The sequence below is a fragment of the Atractosteus spatula genome, chromosome 9, assembly GCF_055471065.1.
Source record: "Atractosteus spatula isolate fAtrSpa1 chromosome 9, fAtrSpa1.hap1, whole genome shotgun sequence".
NCBI lineage: Eukaryota > Metazoa > Chordata > Actinopteri > Semionotiformes > Lepisosteidae > Atractosteus > Atractosteus spatula.
In genome coordinates, this window is record NC_142714.1 from 27,901,167 (window position 1) to 27,915,183 (window position 14,017).

General features: G+C 46.0%; 1 protein-coding gene across 2 annotated transcripts; it reads right to left on the reverse strand.

The window, feature by feature from the left end:
• Positions 1-212: 212 nt before the first annotated feature.
• ccdc177 (coiled-coil domain containing 177) lies at positions 213-4,708 on the reverse strand. Of its 2 annotated transcripts, XR_016091584.1 has the most exons (3): positions 4,634-4,708; positions 1,624-4,063; positions 213-383 (listed from the first exon to the last, which is right to left on the reverse strand). XR_016091584.1 is itself a non-coding variant. In XM_088925330.1 (2 exons), exon 2 carries the CDS (start codon positions 4,049-4,051, stop codon positions 1,913-1,915), a length of 2,139 nt encoding a protein of 712 aa, XP_088781456.1. In that variant the 5' UTR covers positions 4,052-4,063; positions 4,634-4,708; the 3' UTR covers positions 213-1,912. The 2 variants fall into 2 exon arrangements, 1 of the variants encoding a protein (XP_088781456.1); XM_088925330.1 differs by having other exon boundaries at positions 213-4,063.
• Between the last annotated feature and the right edge of the window lie 9,309 nt (positions 4,709-14,017).

Genomic DNA, 14,017 nt, shown 5'->3' on the forward strand with positions numbered 1-14,017 from the left:
AGTGGAGTGTCCAGAAAAAGCGCTATATAAGTGTAAGCAATTATTATTATTATTATTATTATTATTATTATTATTATTATTACTGATGTGTGGGTTAAGGGTGTGAGTAGTGATGTGTGAACACACCCAAGAGTTAGGTGGATGGATTCAGAATATTAACTGTAGTATCAGTGAGTACATGTAAATAGCAGAAAACTACACTGAAACCCAGATTTACACAAGGACTTTATTTTATCAGTATTTTCCTACATGTGCTGGCTGGAGGTACCTTGTGCACAGGTCTGTGGCAGGGGAAAGATAGGAGAGGGAGGGAGTTATTCCAGAGCTCATCAATAGCAGTCAGTGTCCACGTGGGCCATGTGGGAGTTTGCATCTTCTGTGAGCTTCAACATAGAACATTAGAGAAGAACACAAATAAATTATTCTTGATCAGAGATTTAATAACAGGAAACTAGGGAACTCAGACATCATTTGCTCGTTAATGCGCTGGCAACACATTCATTAATATAACTTTTTAATAAATTATCAATATCATTGTAGAACTATAGATTATGCTGTGTGTTATTCACAAATTGTTTGTCATTCAGTTTCACCTGTTTCACCAGATTTCCTCTGAAATTTTCAATCAAAACTGAACAACCAAATTAAAATAAGAAGAGGCAGAAGGAATATACAGTGAATGTGTGCGCAGTTCAGACTTGAGGCTAGATCATCTGAGCTCAGTGGCTTCCTTCCTTTCACCACAGCATGAAGTTGGTTTTCACATGCACGAATCAAAAAACTATTTAAACTGTTCAAATAAGAATATGTGCCAACGAAAACGGGTGACAATGCAGAAACTCTTTTGAAACAAGGTGTGCATGTTCTGTCTATATATGTGTCAACCTGATATAGGAACTATTTAAACATGAAGAATGAGAACAATGCTGTGATACTGCTTCAGTGCTTAAGAACTTTGCAATGAAACACCTGTTCTCTTTGCTTACAGTTACACTGGAACATGAGGATTTTTTTTTTTCAAGTTAGAAGATGTTTTGCACAAAGCACACTAGTAAACTACTGTAACAAACCACACATCTGAGATCAGTGTAGAGTGCTGAAAAAGACTTGTGCATTCTTCTTCACAGCAACAAGTGTAGCAGCAGTCACTAATTTCTAAGCAGCACAATCAGCTTTATGGCAGGCACTTAGTAATGGGAAGAAGCTTCAGACATCTTATGGTAAATATCCCACTGCGGATATAAACTTTGCTAGACCTTGACACGTCAGATTTACTTTCTTTAAGGAAGCATAGAATAAGGGACGTGGAAAATGTAAAGAATATTACTTCATTATTTTAATAACAGTTGGTTTGGTAGCTAACTTTGTTTTCTAGTGTGGTGTGGTGATATTCCTTAAATATCTGGACCAGTGTCTCTTCAAAATAAATATGAAAGCAAGAGCTTATGGAGAAAATATGAGCTGATACTGAAAGGTAATCTTACTGTAAAGTCTTGTTTCAAAAGTGCTTCAAATGCAGGTGTGAATGGTTTGAAATATTAACCAAAGACTTTTAAGCATAAAGTCACAGTGGAAATACATGACACCAAGTTTAAAACATTAAACAGAAAAAAATTAAAATACCTTCTCTAAATTGTTCAAATCTTATTAAATGTGTTTTTTGTGCTTCCAATATAAATGGGACAAGACTGAGTACTGATATAATAAATTTTAAAAAATCTTTTACATTTCCCAGGGTGAAGGTGACAGGTAAAAAAAGCTATGCCCTTAAGTGAAAAATTATTTTGGAGAAGTGGTCACTGCCAAATATACAGTAAATATTCTTAGTGAGACTCACATTAGGCCTATTCTGAGCCAATTAGAGTTTGTCTACAGAGAATGTGAATACCTAGGACAGTCCAGCATAAAGAGGTTATTTTTCATTCAGGCTGGCTTTGAGTTTGGCCTCCAGGGCCATTTTGTCAAAGGTGCGCATGTTGGTTTCCTCCCGTACACGGTCTCGTACATAAAAAGAAGCCCTGGCAACAGAACGGGCACTCTCCAGCACCGCTCTCTTTTCACGAAATATCTGCTCACTCTTCTCCAGTTTTTTTTCAATGGACAGTAGGAGTTCCTGTCGGCGCTGCTGCTCAAACTCCTCCACTCGTTGCCGGTTCATCCTCTGAATCTTCTCTTTTTCCAACCGACTCTGCACAGCCTTGAAGGCCCTCTCTTTGGCCCTCTCTTCAGCCACCTGTGTTGCCTGCTGGGCCCTGCGTTCCGCCTCCCGTGCCAGGGCCTCTAGGTGTTCCTTCTGTTGTTTCTCCTTCCTCTCTACCACCTGTCTAGCTTTTTGAATCTGCTGTTCTTCCTTCCTGGCTTTCCCTTTCAGCTTCTGATGGCGTCGTTCTTGGATCTGTTCATAATTCTCTATGGACCGGCTCAGCCTCTCCTCCATGGATTTCCTGGCCATCTCCCTTTCCTCCACCTCTCTGCAGGCAATTTCCTTGATCAGAGCACCATGCCTCATCTTCTCTGCCCTGTTAAGGCCTCGTCGTTCCTTCTGGAACTGATGCTCCCTCTCTTGCTTCTTTAGCTCAGCCATGGTGAGCTTCTCCTGCAGCAGCAGTTGTTCCTGCTCCAGCATGGCTTGACGTTCTTCTTCCAAAGCCTTGAAGTTTTGTTCCTGGAGGCACTTCTTCTGTTTCTGCTCCTGAGCAGCCTGGCGCAGCTTTTCTTGCCTGGAGTGTTCCTGCATTTCTGCCAGTTCTTTCCACCTCTCTTCACTTTCTGCTACATGCAGCATCTTCTGGATGGTGGCCTGTTGCTGCTCCTGACTAAGGCGGCGCTGCCGCATGGCCACCTGGGCGTGCCACATCCTCTGACATTGCAGCACAGCCCTCTGCTTCTCCCACTCCTCCCGCTCCCGACGCATCTCCTCTAGCCTCCGCTCACTGTCCCACTGGAGGTGCGCCACATAACGTGTCCGGCTCATGATGTCCTCCTCTTGATGCTTGGCCAACATCAAAGCAGCGATCTTGCGGTCCCGCTCAGGTACCTCCTTCAGTCCCCGTCTTTTGACCTCCTTCACTATCTTGTCCACTTTCTTAGTTGTCTGTGGCGAGTGGCTAAGATCCCCTAGGCTCAGGCTGCGGCCCATCAATGAGTTCAGGGTAGCCACAGTCCGTGCTCTGGGGCTGGACAACTTTAGCCATTTATCCTTCTCCTGTGGGGTGTCCCAGCTGAATGAGGAAGCCCCTGATTCTGAGGAGGTGCGAGTGGTGGTCGATGAGCATGTGTCCCGCTTCTTCTGCAGTGACTCTAGCGAATGGCACTTTCCTTTACCCTTGGGCTTAGCTACATGTCCATTAGCCAGAGAAACAGGAGCTTCTAATGTACCATTAGCAGATGTTGTTACAGCAGCTACTGCAGAGCTGGAAACAACTTTAGTTACTGTAGGCAGAGCTTTTTTGACAGGGCAAACTTTCGGAATAGAGAAAGGACCTGCAACATCAGATTTTATTGCAGGGCTTTGGCTTTTGGTGGCAGCTTTTCGGACACAGCTAGGCCCTGCATTGGCAGCTAAGGGCCTTCCCACAGGAGACAATGGCAGACTGCTTGTAACAGAATTCAAAATTTGTCGCTTTTCCTCATGGATGATTCTCTCTCGCTCCATACGGCATTGTTTGAGTTTTGCATGCCTCTCAGCCTCATAGACCTCAAACAGGCCAGTAGCCACTCTCATGGATCGACCTGGGGCTTCTCTCACAAAGTCATTGACAGAACGTGGCAGCAGCTCAACTGGTTTGACTCCACAGCGGGCACAGGCCTCCAAGGAGCAAGGACTGGTGAGGACATAGCGGCTGCCTTCTGCTTCGGGAGAGTCAAAGTTGAAAAGATCGAGGTGCAGCTTGGGAGACTGCTCTCTCTGCCTTCCTAGGACTGAGTGGTCAGCATTACTTTCAGATTCATTTCTACTTGAGGCTTTGGAGGCCTCAGAGGCTGTAGCTGAGCATTCAGATGCTGGATCCTTGCTTTTTGCTTTTTCCTCTGCATCGGATGGATCCACCATGGTTAGGGCAGGCTAGAAAAAACATTTGGATAAATTAAAATCAGGAGGGATTATGCTCTTTACAGATTAAGAGTGGTGCAATCGGTAGCTAGTGAAGTAAGGCAGCTTGAACAAACATGCATATTTTTATGAAAACGTTCTACTGAGTACTGTGTGCTGTGGAACTGGGAATTATGGAATTGTATATAAAGCTATGCTACCTAAGATTTAATATGTTTAAATGTTGCTTGTGAAATAGTAAGACTGTGTAAGCCATACACCACAGTACCGCACACATTTTACCAATATATGCAGTTATAAATCTAAATACATTTTTGACTACTGCAATTTCCAATGCTTGTTTTAAAATAAACTTATCTCGATGTCGCCATAACAAAAATGACAATAGAAAAAATTTGTTTAATGTTTTTATCCTCTCTCCGTTCCGCATCTCACTGAGCATCGAATTCCTCAGCTGTTATATAATAATGTTAAAATATATACAGTTAAATTAATTTAGTTTCTAAGAATAACATGCATTGCCTAAAATAACGAAAAATTGGACGGAACTACAAATAAGAAAAAACGGTGAAATGCACTGACCTTTTTGATCGTTGATCAGTTTTAGCATCGAGCTTTGTTTCACCCGTCTGTCTTCCGCCTTTCCCTTCAGTGTCTGCATTATAACAGGTTACTGAGAGAACAAACAGCACCCATCCAATCCTGCTCTTCCCGTGGTGACTATTTAATTCTAAAAGGGCAAGGCACAAACAAGCATTTAACTCTGTAAACGTTGTTAAGGACAATCCCAGTAAAACCTGTCCGTCCTCCCTCGAACCGGAATAGAACTGCAGTTCGGCGTTGTTCGCCCCCACCGTCTATTTTGTAGACCTTTATTTCAGTGCACTCCACTCTGAAAACACTCTCGGTGCCGGATCACCATTCAGTTGCATTTTCTCATGTCATCGCCTAAAATCTATTACTACATACAGTAAATATGCAGTTATAACGACCATGAGTATTTTGTTTATTAATTAATAGTGGCTATTCGGCAAAAGTACGCAGGGGCGCCAGGACACACCTGAAACTCACAATGTAATGAATACAATGGTGTTTCTGTTGTCTATGCATAGAACGTATTTGTGTAATGCAATCAGTTAACAAAATCTCTAAATTAAATCACATACACCAGTCTCTGGTGATAATAAAATAATAACGCAGTTAAAATTATTGTAAAATGTTGTTAAAAATTGAAAACGAAAAGAAGCTTTTCTTTTTTTTTATAAAAGCTGACGCCTGATCATTTTAGGCAAGGCTTAGCTGACGTAATTAACGCGATAATTGTCGAGTTTAAACATAGCAGCTACAAGTATAGAACATGGAGCAAATATGAGAAATGTGAAATAATATAAAGTACTGTAGATGCTGCCAAGTTGGCTTTCAGTAACACCACAGTGCTTTTAGTACTGTCTGGCTTGAATGTGAGAAGGAGCAAATGAATTAGCCAACCCGTCCACTGCAGCGGAAGGTTGAGTTCCTGCATTTTAGAATGTTTCCTGCTGCCAGAGAGAGGCCAGATGCTGGATTGAAGACCCACCCCTCCAGAGTGAAGGGCAAACTGAACTGATCGAGACAGATATATTGTAGCGGTCCTCCCTAAATTTCCCTGTGCTGAGCGAATGGCGATACAAACAGAGGAGCAGGAGACAGGAGTGCAGCTCACTGAGTTATTACCTTTAATAATGTTATATATTATTATATAATAATATAGAATATATAATTACATTATATAATATTAGACACCATAATAATATAATTTTATATTATATTATTAATATTATATGTTCGTAATGTGTTTGTGTTGCGTTAAATGTTAATGAAACTGTAGCTTTATTTAATATATATATACATTTATATTTGACACCTGAAGAAGGTTCCACAGCCTAAACGTTGAGTTTTCTTTCTTCTCTTAGAATAGAATAAACCTATTACTTGTTCCTTTGCAGCTTATGCATGCTGACACAGCTACCCACCTGAACATATATGTAAACATATTGCAGCACAACAGGGTCAGCGAGGATGGAAACACGAACCTAGGCTCTTTTAGTTAAGAACTTTGTGCTTTATTACTTGGACGTGTGTCTAGCACAGCAAGAGCAGCAGAGGAAGAAAATACTGGAAAAAGCAGGATACAACATACTAGGGTTATCTGCACCTGGTTGCTCCCCGGAATCCTCTGTACCCTCCCGTTCAAGCGCCCCTTTGCGAGCCCTGAAGGGAGCCAGGCGGTCAAGGTGCAGGACCACCACCCTCCCTCGCTTCCTGAGCCGGACACGGTAGCAGACTTCCCCCACGAACTCCAGGACCTCCCCAGGTCCCTCCCATGCTGGCGCCAGCTTCGGGCTGAGGCCCTTGCGGTACTGAGGGTTGTAGACCCAGACAAGGTCCCCCGGTCTGAAGGTGATCCCCCTACAGCACCGATCATAATACTGCTTCTGCTGCAACCGTGCCTGAGTCAGATGGGATCGGGCGAAACTGTGTATTCACAGCATCCGCTGCTGCACGTCCCACTTAAAGTCCAGCCCAGCCCGGCCGGCTGCACCAGCTCTCCTCCCGGCTGTGAACCGAACGCCAGATCCACTAGGGAACACATCTCCCTGCCCAGCATGAGCGAGGCAGGAGTGCACCTGGTGGGCTCCTGCACAGCGGTCCGGTATGCCAAGAGGGCGAGGGGTAAATGGTGGTCCCAGTCCCGCTGGTGCCACGAGACCAAAGTGGCCAGTCGAGTGGAGAGCGTCCAATTGCTCTGGGGGTGCAACGGGATGGTCTGTGTTTTCTTAATGCCCATGCGCTGGCACACCCCCATGAAAACCTGAGACTCTAAATTCCCTGTCTGTCAACCCCAAGGCCTCCCGTAGGGTGCACAGAGGCTTCATGGAGCTGGGGTGAGGAGAGAGCTCCTCCCGCGTGGGCTGGGTCTCCGCTGCCTTCCAATGGAGCACTGCCTGCTGCTGTTATGCCAGGTCTCCAAGTTCCACACCAAACGGTCCACTCAGGGACGTGGCTGCGGCGCTCACTTTTCCCCCGCCATGGGCTACTTCCTCACCCTGCTCCCACCGGGCACAGTAGCAGTAGTCCGCTGCCTTGCAGGGGTGCTGCGAGAGAGACCGTCTGTGTTCCTGAGGCAAGACCCCACACGGTGCATGACAGTGAAGTTGTACTCCTGCAGGATTTCAAATGAAATTGAGCAGCCAAGTGAGGGACACATGGTCCGTTGGTAGGGCTTGAAGTGGCAGACCTCTGAGACCACAGCCTGCAACTCCCTCCGGGTGATGCAATAGTTTCTCTTGGCCATGCTGAGCGCCCAGTTAAAATGCGCAAAGACCTGTTCCCTGTCTGGACCCTCCTGTGCTAGTACACCAGGGCCTCCCCCAGCCCCTGGAAGGCTGCATCACACTCTGCGTCCCACACAAAACTCCGCCCTTTCTCCTTAAGGCAGTGCAGTGGGGCAGCGAGACTGAGAAAGTCCCGGACGAACCTCCAGTAGTAAGATGCCAACCCCAGGAAACTGCGGAGCTCTGCCATGGAGCAGAGAGTCAGCCAGGAGCACTGCAGCGACCTTCCCCAGATCCATGGTTGACCACATGCACCAGGAAAGTAACCTTCTGCCTCAGGAGCTCACACTTCCAGGCTCTGCCGGATGCAAGCCAACACTAACCAGAGGTTTGCTAGAGCCTTCTCGAAATTCCGGGCATGCATGAGTAGGTCGTCTAGATACATAATGTATTTGCTCCAGGGGACCGACACCAGCACTAGCTCCATCATTCACTCAAACATCGCTGGAGCATTACACAGTCCAATAGGCATGACCGTGAATTGCCAGAATCCATCTTTGGATGAGCCCTGGAAGTGAGCAGAACCTGCCATTAGCCATTAGCCTGCCATTAGCCGCAGAGGAGGTCGAGCGAACTGAACCAGGTCGACCCGGAAATGTAATCCAGGGTATCATCTATCCACGGCAGCAGATAGTCCTTCCGGGTGACCTCGTTCAGTTTTTTGTAGTAGACACAAAACCTCCATGAGCCGTCCTTCTTCTGGATCAAGATGACCGGAGAGGACCATGGGCTCGCGGAGGACTTGATCACTCCTGCTGCAGCCATCTCCCGAACCTTCTGCTCCGCAGCCGCCCACTTGATGTGGGCCATCCGCCGGGGCGGAATGCAAATGGTCCTTGCATCCCCAGTGTCAATTTCGTACTGTGTGAGGTGCAGTCCTCATCTCTCGCTGCACACAGATCTTTGTTCTCGGCAAGAAGAGGTCTCGGATAATGCCCTTGCTGCTACGACGCAAGAATTCCCTCACAACACTCCTTGTCTCCCCCCTGCGCTTTGCCCCCACATTTTCCCCAGTGGCCGCCCCGCCATCCGTCTGGCCGGTCAGCTCGGAAACTGGCCTAATGCTCGCCCTAAGACTCTCGGCTCCAGTAGGCCCCGGCAATGCCCACTGCCACAGTCTTTGCTTCCCACTCCAGTAAGCCCGCGCACCCTGGACACCCCACCGTGAGACAGATTTCCTCTGCCCCACCAACTCCCGCCGGCTCAAGTCAATACAACTTCCCACCTGCTGCAACCAATCCAACCCCAGACTGTAGTCTTCACGGATTGGGGCGAGATAGAATGGGTGTTTCACCCTCGTGGCTACACGCACTGTCCAGTCACCGTCCTCAGGTGCAGGTTGGTAGTTTCCCATCCTGGGGGTCTGGCTGTCTCGGCAGGACATCGGGCCGGGGCAGGGTGATGGTCGAGCCGGTGTCGACCAGGGCCTGGCAGGGTCTGCCCTCAATGAGGCAGGGGAGAAACAAACTCCGGTTGTGGCCAATCCTTCCCAAGGTGGAAGGCGGAATGTAGCACTCCATCTGGCTCTCCGGAGCAGGGGTAGCATTGTTCAAGGGAGGCCTGCCCTCCTTTAGACTTCCCAACAGCCTCCAGTGGCCCCGGAGGTGAAGTGCCACCTCTCTCCACAGTAGTGACAGGTGACTCACCGTCGCTGCTCCGCCTGTGTCGCTGCGCTGGTCGTCTCCTCCTCCCCACCTAATTCCTCCAATGTGGCCTCCGCTGCCCGGCAGAGAGCACCCTTCTGACTGTGCCCACCAGTCTCCTCAAACACTGCCTGCTCAACCAGAACCAAAGCCTGCTCCATGGAAGCCGGCGCGGCTAGCATCCCATGGCACTGCAACTCCATCGACGCAGTGGCCATGAGGAATGCCTGGAGTGTTATCTCCCGGTGTGCCTCTTCCAGGACGGTAAGGTAACCCTGGCCGGCCATGTCTGCGGCGATCGGCCCCAGGGGCTCTCCCGGTAGGCGTCTGTGTTGGGCCATCTTCGCCCACAGCAGTTCCCGCACCTCTTCTTCCTGCTGAAACGCCTCCGGAGGACTGACACCAACGTCGTGTAACTGTACTGCTGGTCATTGGGGACATCCAGCAGACCTTAGCAGGCCTTCCCTTCCAGGGCTGCGGCGAGGTGGCCTGCCATCTCCACCTGGAACCAGCCATTAGCCCAGGCCAACATCTGGAACTGCGCCTCGTACAGCTGCCATGGCACCTCCCGTTGTAGCAGCTCCGCTGCACCAGCAAGCTGTTCCCCCCGGTCTTACGTCCCTTTCTTCCTGTGTCGGCTGAGGAGATGCGGGAAATAGTCCCTCCTCCACCGGTTATGCCACTGTTGGATAGACCGTTCTGGCTCCTGCCAGCTGCTGCTCACCCCCAGAAGGTGCTTTTTAGGCGGTTGTTCATCTGCTGGGAGAACCGGTGCTTCTCGGAGTCTGACATGTGTCGCAGATCACTGTCCATCCTTCCCGCTCTTGTTGTAGTGCGATGGGGTCAGCGAAGATGGAAACAGGAGCTTAAGCTCTTTTAATAAAGAACTCGGTGCTTTATTAGTCAGACGTGCACCTGGCACAGCAACAGCAGCAGAGGAAGGAAAAGCTAGATAAGGGTACAACACGCTAGGGTCATTTGGGGTACAGGTACGTAGGTATAGGGTGGTAAGTGGGTACAAATATAAAAGGGGGTGCAAAACTGGGGATAACTATTTACAGGGATCTGGGCAACCTCTACAATGGTGTACACCCATTCCAGATGGTCAGCGACACTGGCCAGTGGCTCCCTTAGTCCCTGCCCTGGCTACTACTCCTGTCCTGCCCATCACTGTGCACCTAAGCGGGGCGCTCTTTAGTCGCAATGCCAGGCGAGGGCACCACAATATATAGCCTAGCTGTCATTTTTAAAATATAAGGTGGCTGTGCAGTTTTATTTTTTTGAAAAGAGGATTACATGCCATGAAAGGAACCTGAATTGGACTTTGTTTCTTTAAAATTCTCAGAAATTTTCTTTAAAAAGTTTAAGATTATGAGAAAATTTCATGTAGTGACTATAAACTTAAACAACTGAAACTGTTAATATTGCAATTGATTCCTTAAAATACCACAGCTGTTTGTGGTTATCAGAAAAGATGTTACAGTGAGTAACAATAAAAAACATTTATTAACCTATTAGTGCTTTCCTGCACTAATCGTACTGTAAGAATACTGTACTATCGGCAAACAATTTCATTACGTACAATATTTGTATTGTTGAGACTGGATATTGTTATGATAACTCCAAATGAGATTCTGTAACGCTAAGAGAATTACCAATTTTTGTAATTACATACATTATTATGTAAATGAACAAGTAATAGGTTTATTCCATGCTGAAAAGAGAAGAAAGAAAACACAATGTTTCGGCCGTGGAGCCTTCTTCAGGTGTGAGAAAGACAGGGTAGCAAGCAAAGGTAATGTAGCGGGAGAACAAAAGGTGGGAGAGAGGAGGAGCGAGGGGCGGGAGCAGGACAGAAAGAGAGGCCAATCAGGAGGTGTGAAATGAAGCCTACAATAAATAGAGAGAATTTAGAAGAAAAGTAGTCTGTCGTTAAAAGAAGGGGGAAGGTGTGATCCTAGCTGCTGGATAATTTTAGTTTCTGTAGTCTTTCTGATGTAGGAGTTCGGAAAATCATCTTTGGGGAACACAAAGAGATTAGTGTGATCATGGCCGTAAGAGGTGAAATGAGAAACAATGGGCTTGGAGAGATCTTTAATCTTCATAGCCCTAACGTTCTCTGAAGTGGTCTCCGAGTCTCCTTCCTGTTTCTCCAAGGCTGGGTATTTACTGCATGAGATACACAGTAAATAAGGTTGCTGGAGGTACAAGATGCCATCTGGGTGATCCAGAATTGTCCTGAGGGGCCTTGAATGAGTGTGGTGTTAGATATGTACTTGCAGGTGATACAGTGAGCTCTGTTGCAAGGGAAAGTGCCTGGTGTGGATGGTTGCTGAGGGCGGACAAGGAAGCTGTGAACAACGTTACACAGATTAGGTGGTTGGTGATATGAGATAATGGGGCGGTCAGAAAAGAGGGCCCCAATGGAGGGATCATCCTGTAGGATGGAAAAGTTGTCGTAATAGTCCTGGGGATAGGAAGTGTGTTGGGGTGGTAGGTGTAATATTTGTGTGCATCAGCAGTGAAACTACATGTTGATTGGTGGAGGGCTGAGCGGGAATAACGGTTACTCAGGGTCACAGGTTATAGTGAATGTACAGATGCAGCCATTCAAAATGCACGGTACAAACCCGTGGTACGGTAAACTACCCACAAGCCACCGCAGGGCACCGCGGTAAGTGATTGGCTGGCCAAAATGACCGACAGGGGCACTCGTGGTGCATTGGTTGGTAGTGAAAAGATTTAATCATTTAATCTCTTTACTGTGCACATTTTAATCTGCTTAGTATTGAATATTTATATGGAATTTTACCACTAAAGGGAAATTTTAGTAGCTGAGCATAAAAAGAAGAGGAGCATAACGCATCTGAAGGTCATAAACGATATTAATTTAGGAACATAAACATTAATGTATGTAAACTGTACTGTGTATGGCTGGTCTTGGTAGTTTAAAGAAAAAATACACACCAGTCTTCCATTTCTCCCTAAACATTTTAAGCATGAAAGTTTTATGAAACGGTACCCAAATATGCGATTGCTGTATCGAATGAATTTTAATTTAAAAAAATTATTTAACACGAAAATTAAGCTGTTTACATCTTCCGCCTGAGAACAGTCACCCGTTGCTACCCAACGCAGAAACACAGCCACTAACTAGCAAAGAGAGGACATTAGCTAGCCAATATGATAAAGAAATAAATGATTATTTTGTTTATTTCTTTTGCACATTTATTTGAACATTTCCATCGATTGTACAAGCACTTGGAAACTGTCCAATCCCTAGTTCATCAGGCATTTTCTTTTATGCTGTGGGCATTCTCCCGGTCTGGCACCGGTCTGTGTCTTCTAGGACAGTGGTTCTCAAACTTTTTGGACCAAGTACCACCCCTAATCCAACCAAAGCATCCAAGTACCACCTACAAGTCATCATCTTATAGGAACCCCAGAAATTCTCAATGACCAACATGAGTGCGCGTGCACACACACTCACACATACATATAATACATATAATAATAATAAACTTCGTAGCGCCTTTAAAGGTGGCTTCTCAAAGTGTTTTACAGAAAAAAAACAGTAACAACAACTAATTAAAAAGCACCATTTCAGTGAGAGGGGTGAGCCTGTTTAGTCGAGCAAAGCAGATGTGAATTAATTTTTTCGAGCCTTGATACAATTCACAACAGAGTCTAACAGATTTTAAATCGTCAGGCATTTTCTTGACGGCAAAGGTCTCGCGGTGGATGTTGCGATGCGTCCATTAATTTCTGGAGCAACCTCTCTAATTCGTGCAACTACACTGTTATGTCGGCTTGTCATTGCTCTAGCACTGTCTGTACAAACTCCGACACATTTTATCCAGTCGATGCCATTCTCTTCGATAAATTTATTCAGAAGCTGAAATATGTGCTCTCCTGTAGTTCCTGTTGGTAGTGGCTTACAGAACAGAAAGTCCTCATGGGACATGCCCTCAAACTCGTATCTAACGTAAACGAGCAAATTGGCCAAATCGACTACAGACTCACCTAATTGCAGTGAAAAACATCTGCTCATCTTAACGCGCTCTATCAGTGTACTTTTGATATAATCCTTAATTTCAATAATTATATGAGTGACTGTGTCTTTCAGGGGGAGGGGGGCAGCAGGTCGAGCTGTTTAGCAGCTTTTTCTCCACACATAATACGTGTCAGCTCTTTCGCCAACGGTAAATACGGTTCTTCAAAAATAGTGTGGCTTACCTGCTTTAGCAATCCGCAAGCTTGCATTTTTCTGCGTTTCCGTTTTTATTTCTGTATTTATTTAAAGTTTTTATTTCATGCGCATGGGAGCGAAACACAGAGACACTCGGTGTATTTTTCTCAAATTAACTTAAAACAGTTCTTAAATATTTTTCTGTTATCTATCACGCTTTCCTGTGCTCACAATATTACCAGCGTTCGTAGCACGTATTTCTATGCATGCCTGTGTTTACAACTTGGCATTGTTCCAAAATCACGCACATTCTCCTTCCTCCCTATTTGCTGGAGATACAGTAGCTTTTTTAAAATACAATTGGTCACTTGCATCCGTAGCACGCATTCCTATAGAGTTGTATAGAATTATAGAGTATCTCTTGTGTCCACTGAAGTATTAGCGCACACTGTATCGCAGTACGCAGGCTGCGTATTCGACACGTTTAAAATACAAAATACAAAATATGAAAACCCGTCCCGATTTTTCAGCGCACACGACACAGTTCCAGGGTCTTTTGGCGTACCACCTGGCGGCACTCCACGTACCACTGCCGGTACGCGTACCACAGTTTGAGAACCACTGTTCTAGGATATAATGCCAGCGATTTTTTGTTAAATTTGGGTTTCCAATAATGCCGCAGCAAACTCTTGTTTTTATGTCCACTATAACAGACAATCTCCTTTGCTTTTAACCGAGCATTTAATAATTTCCTAAAATG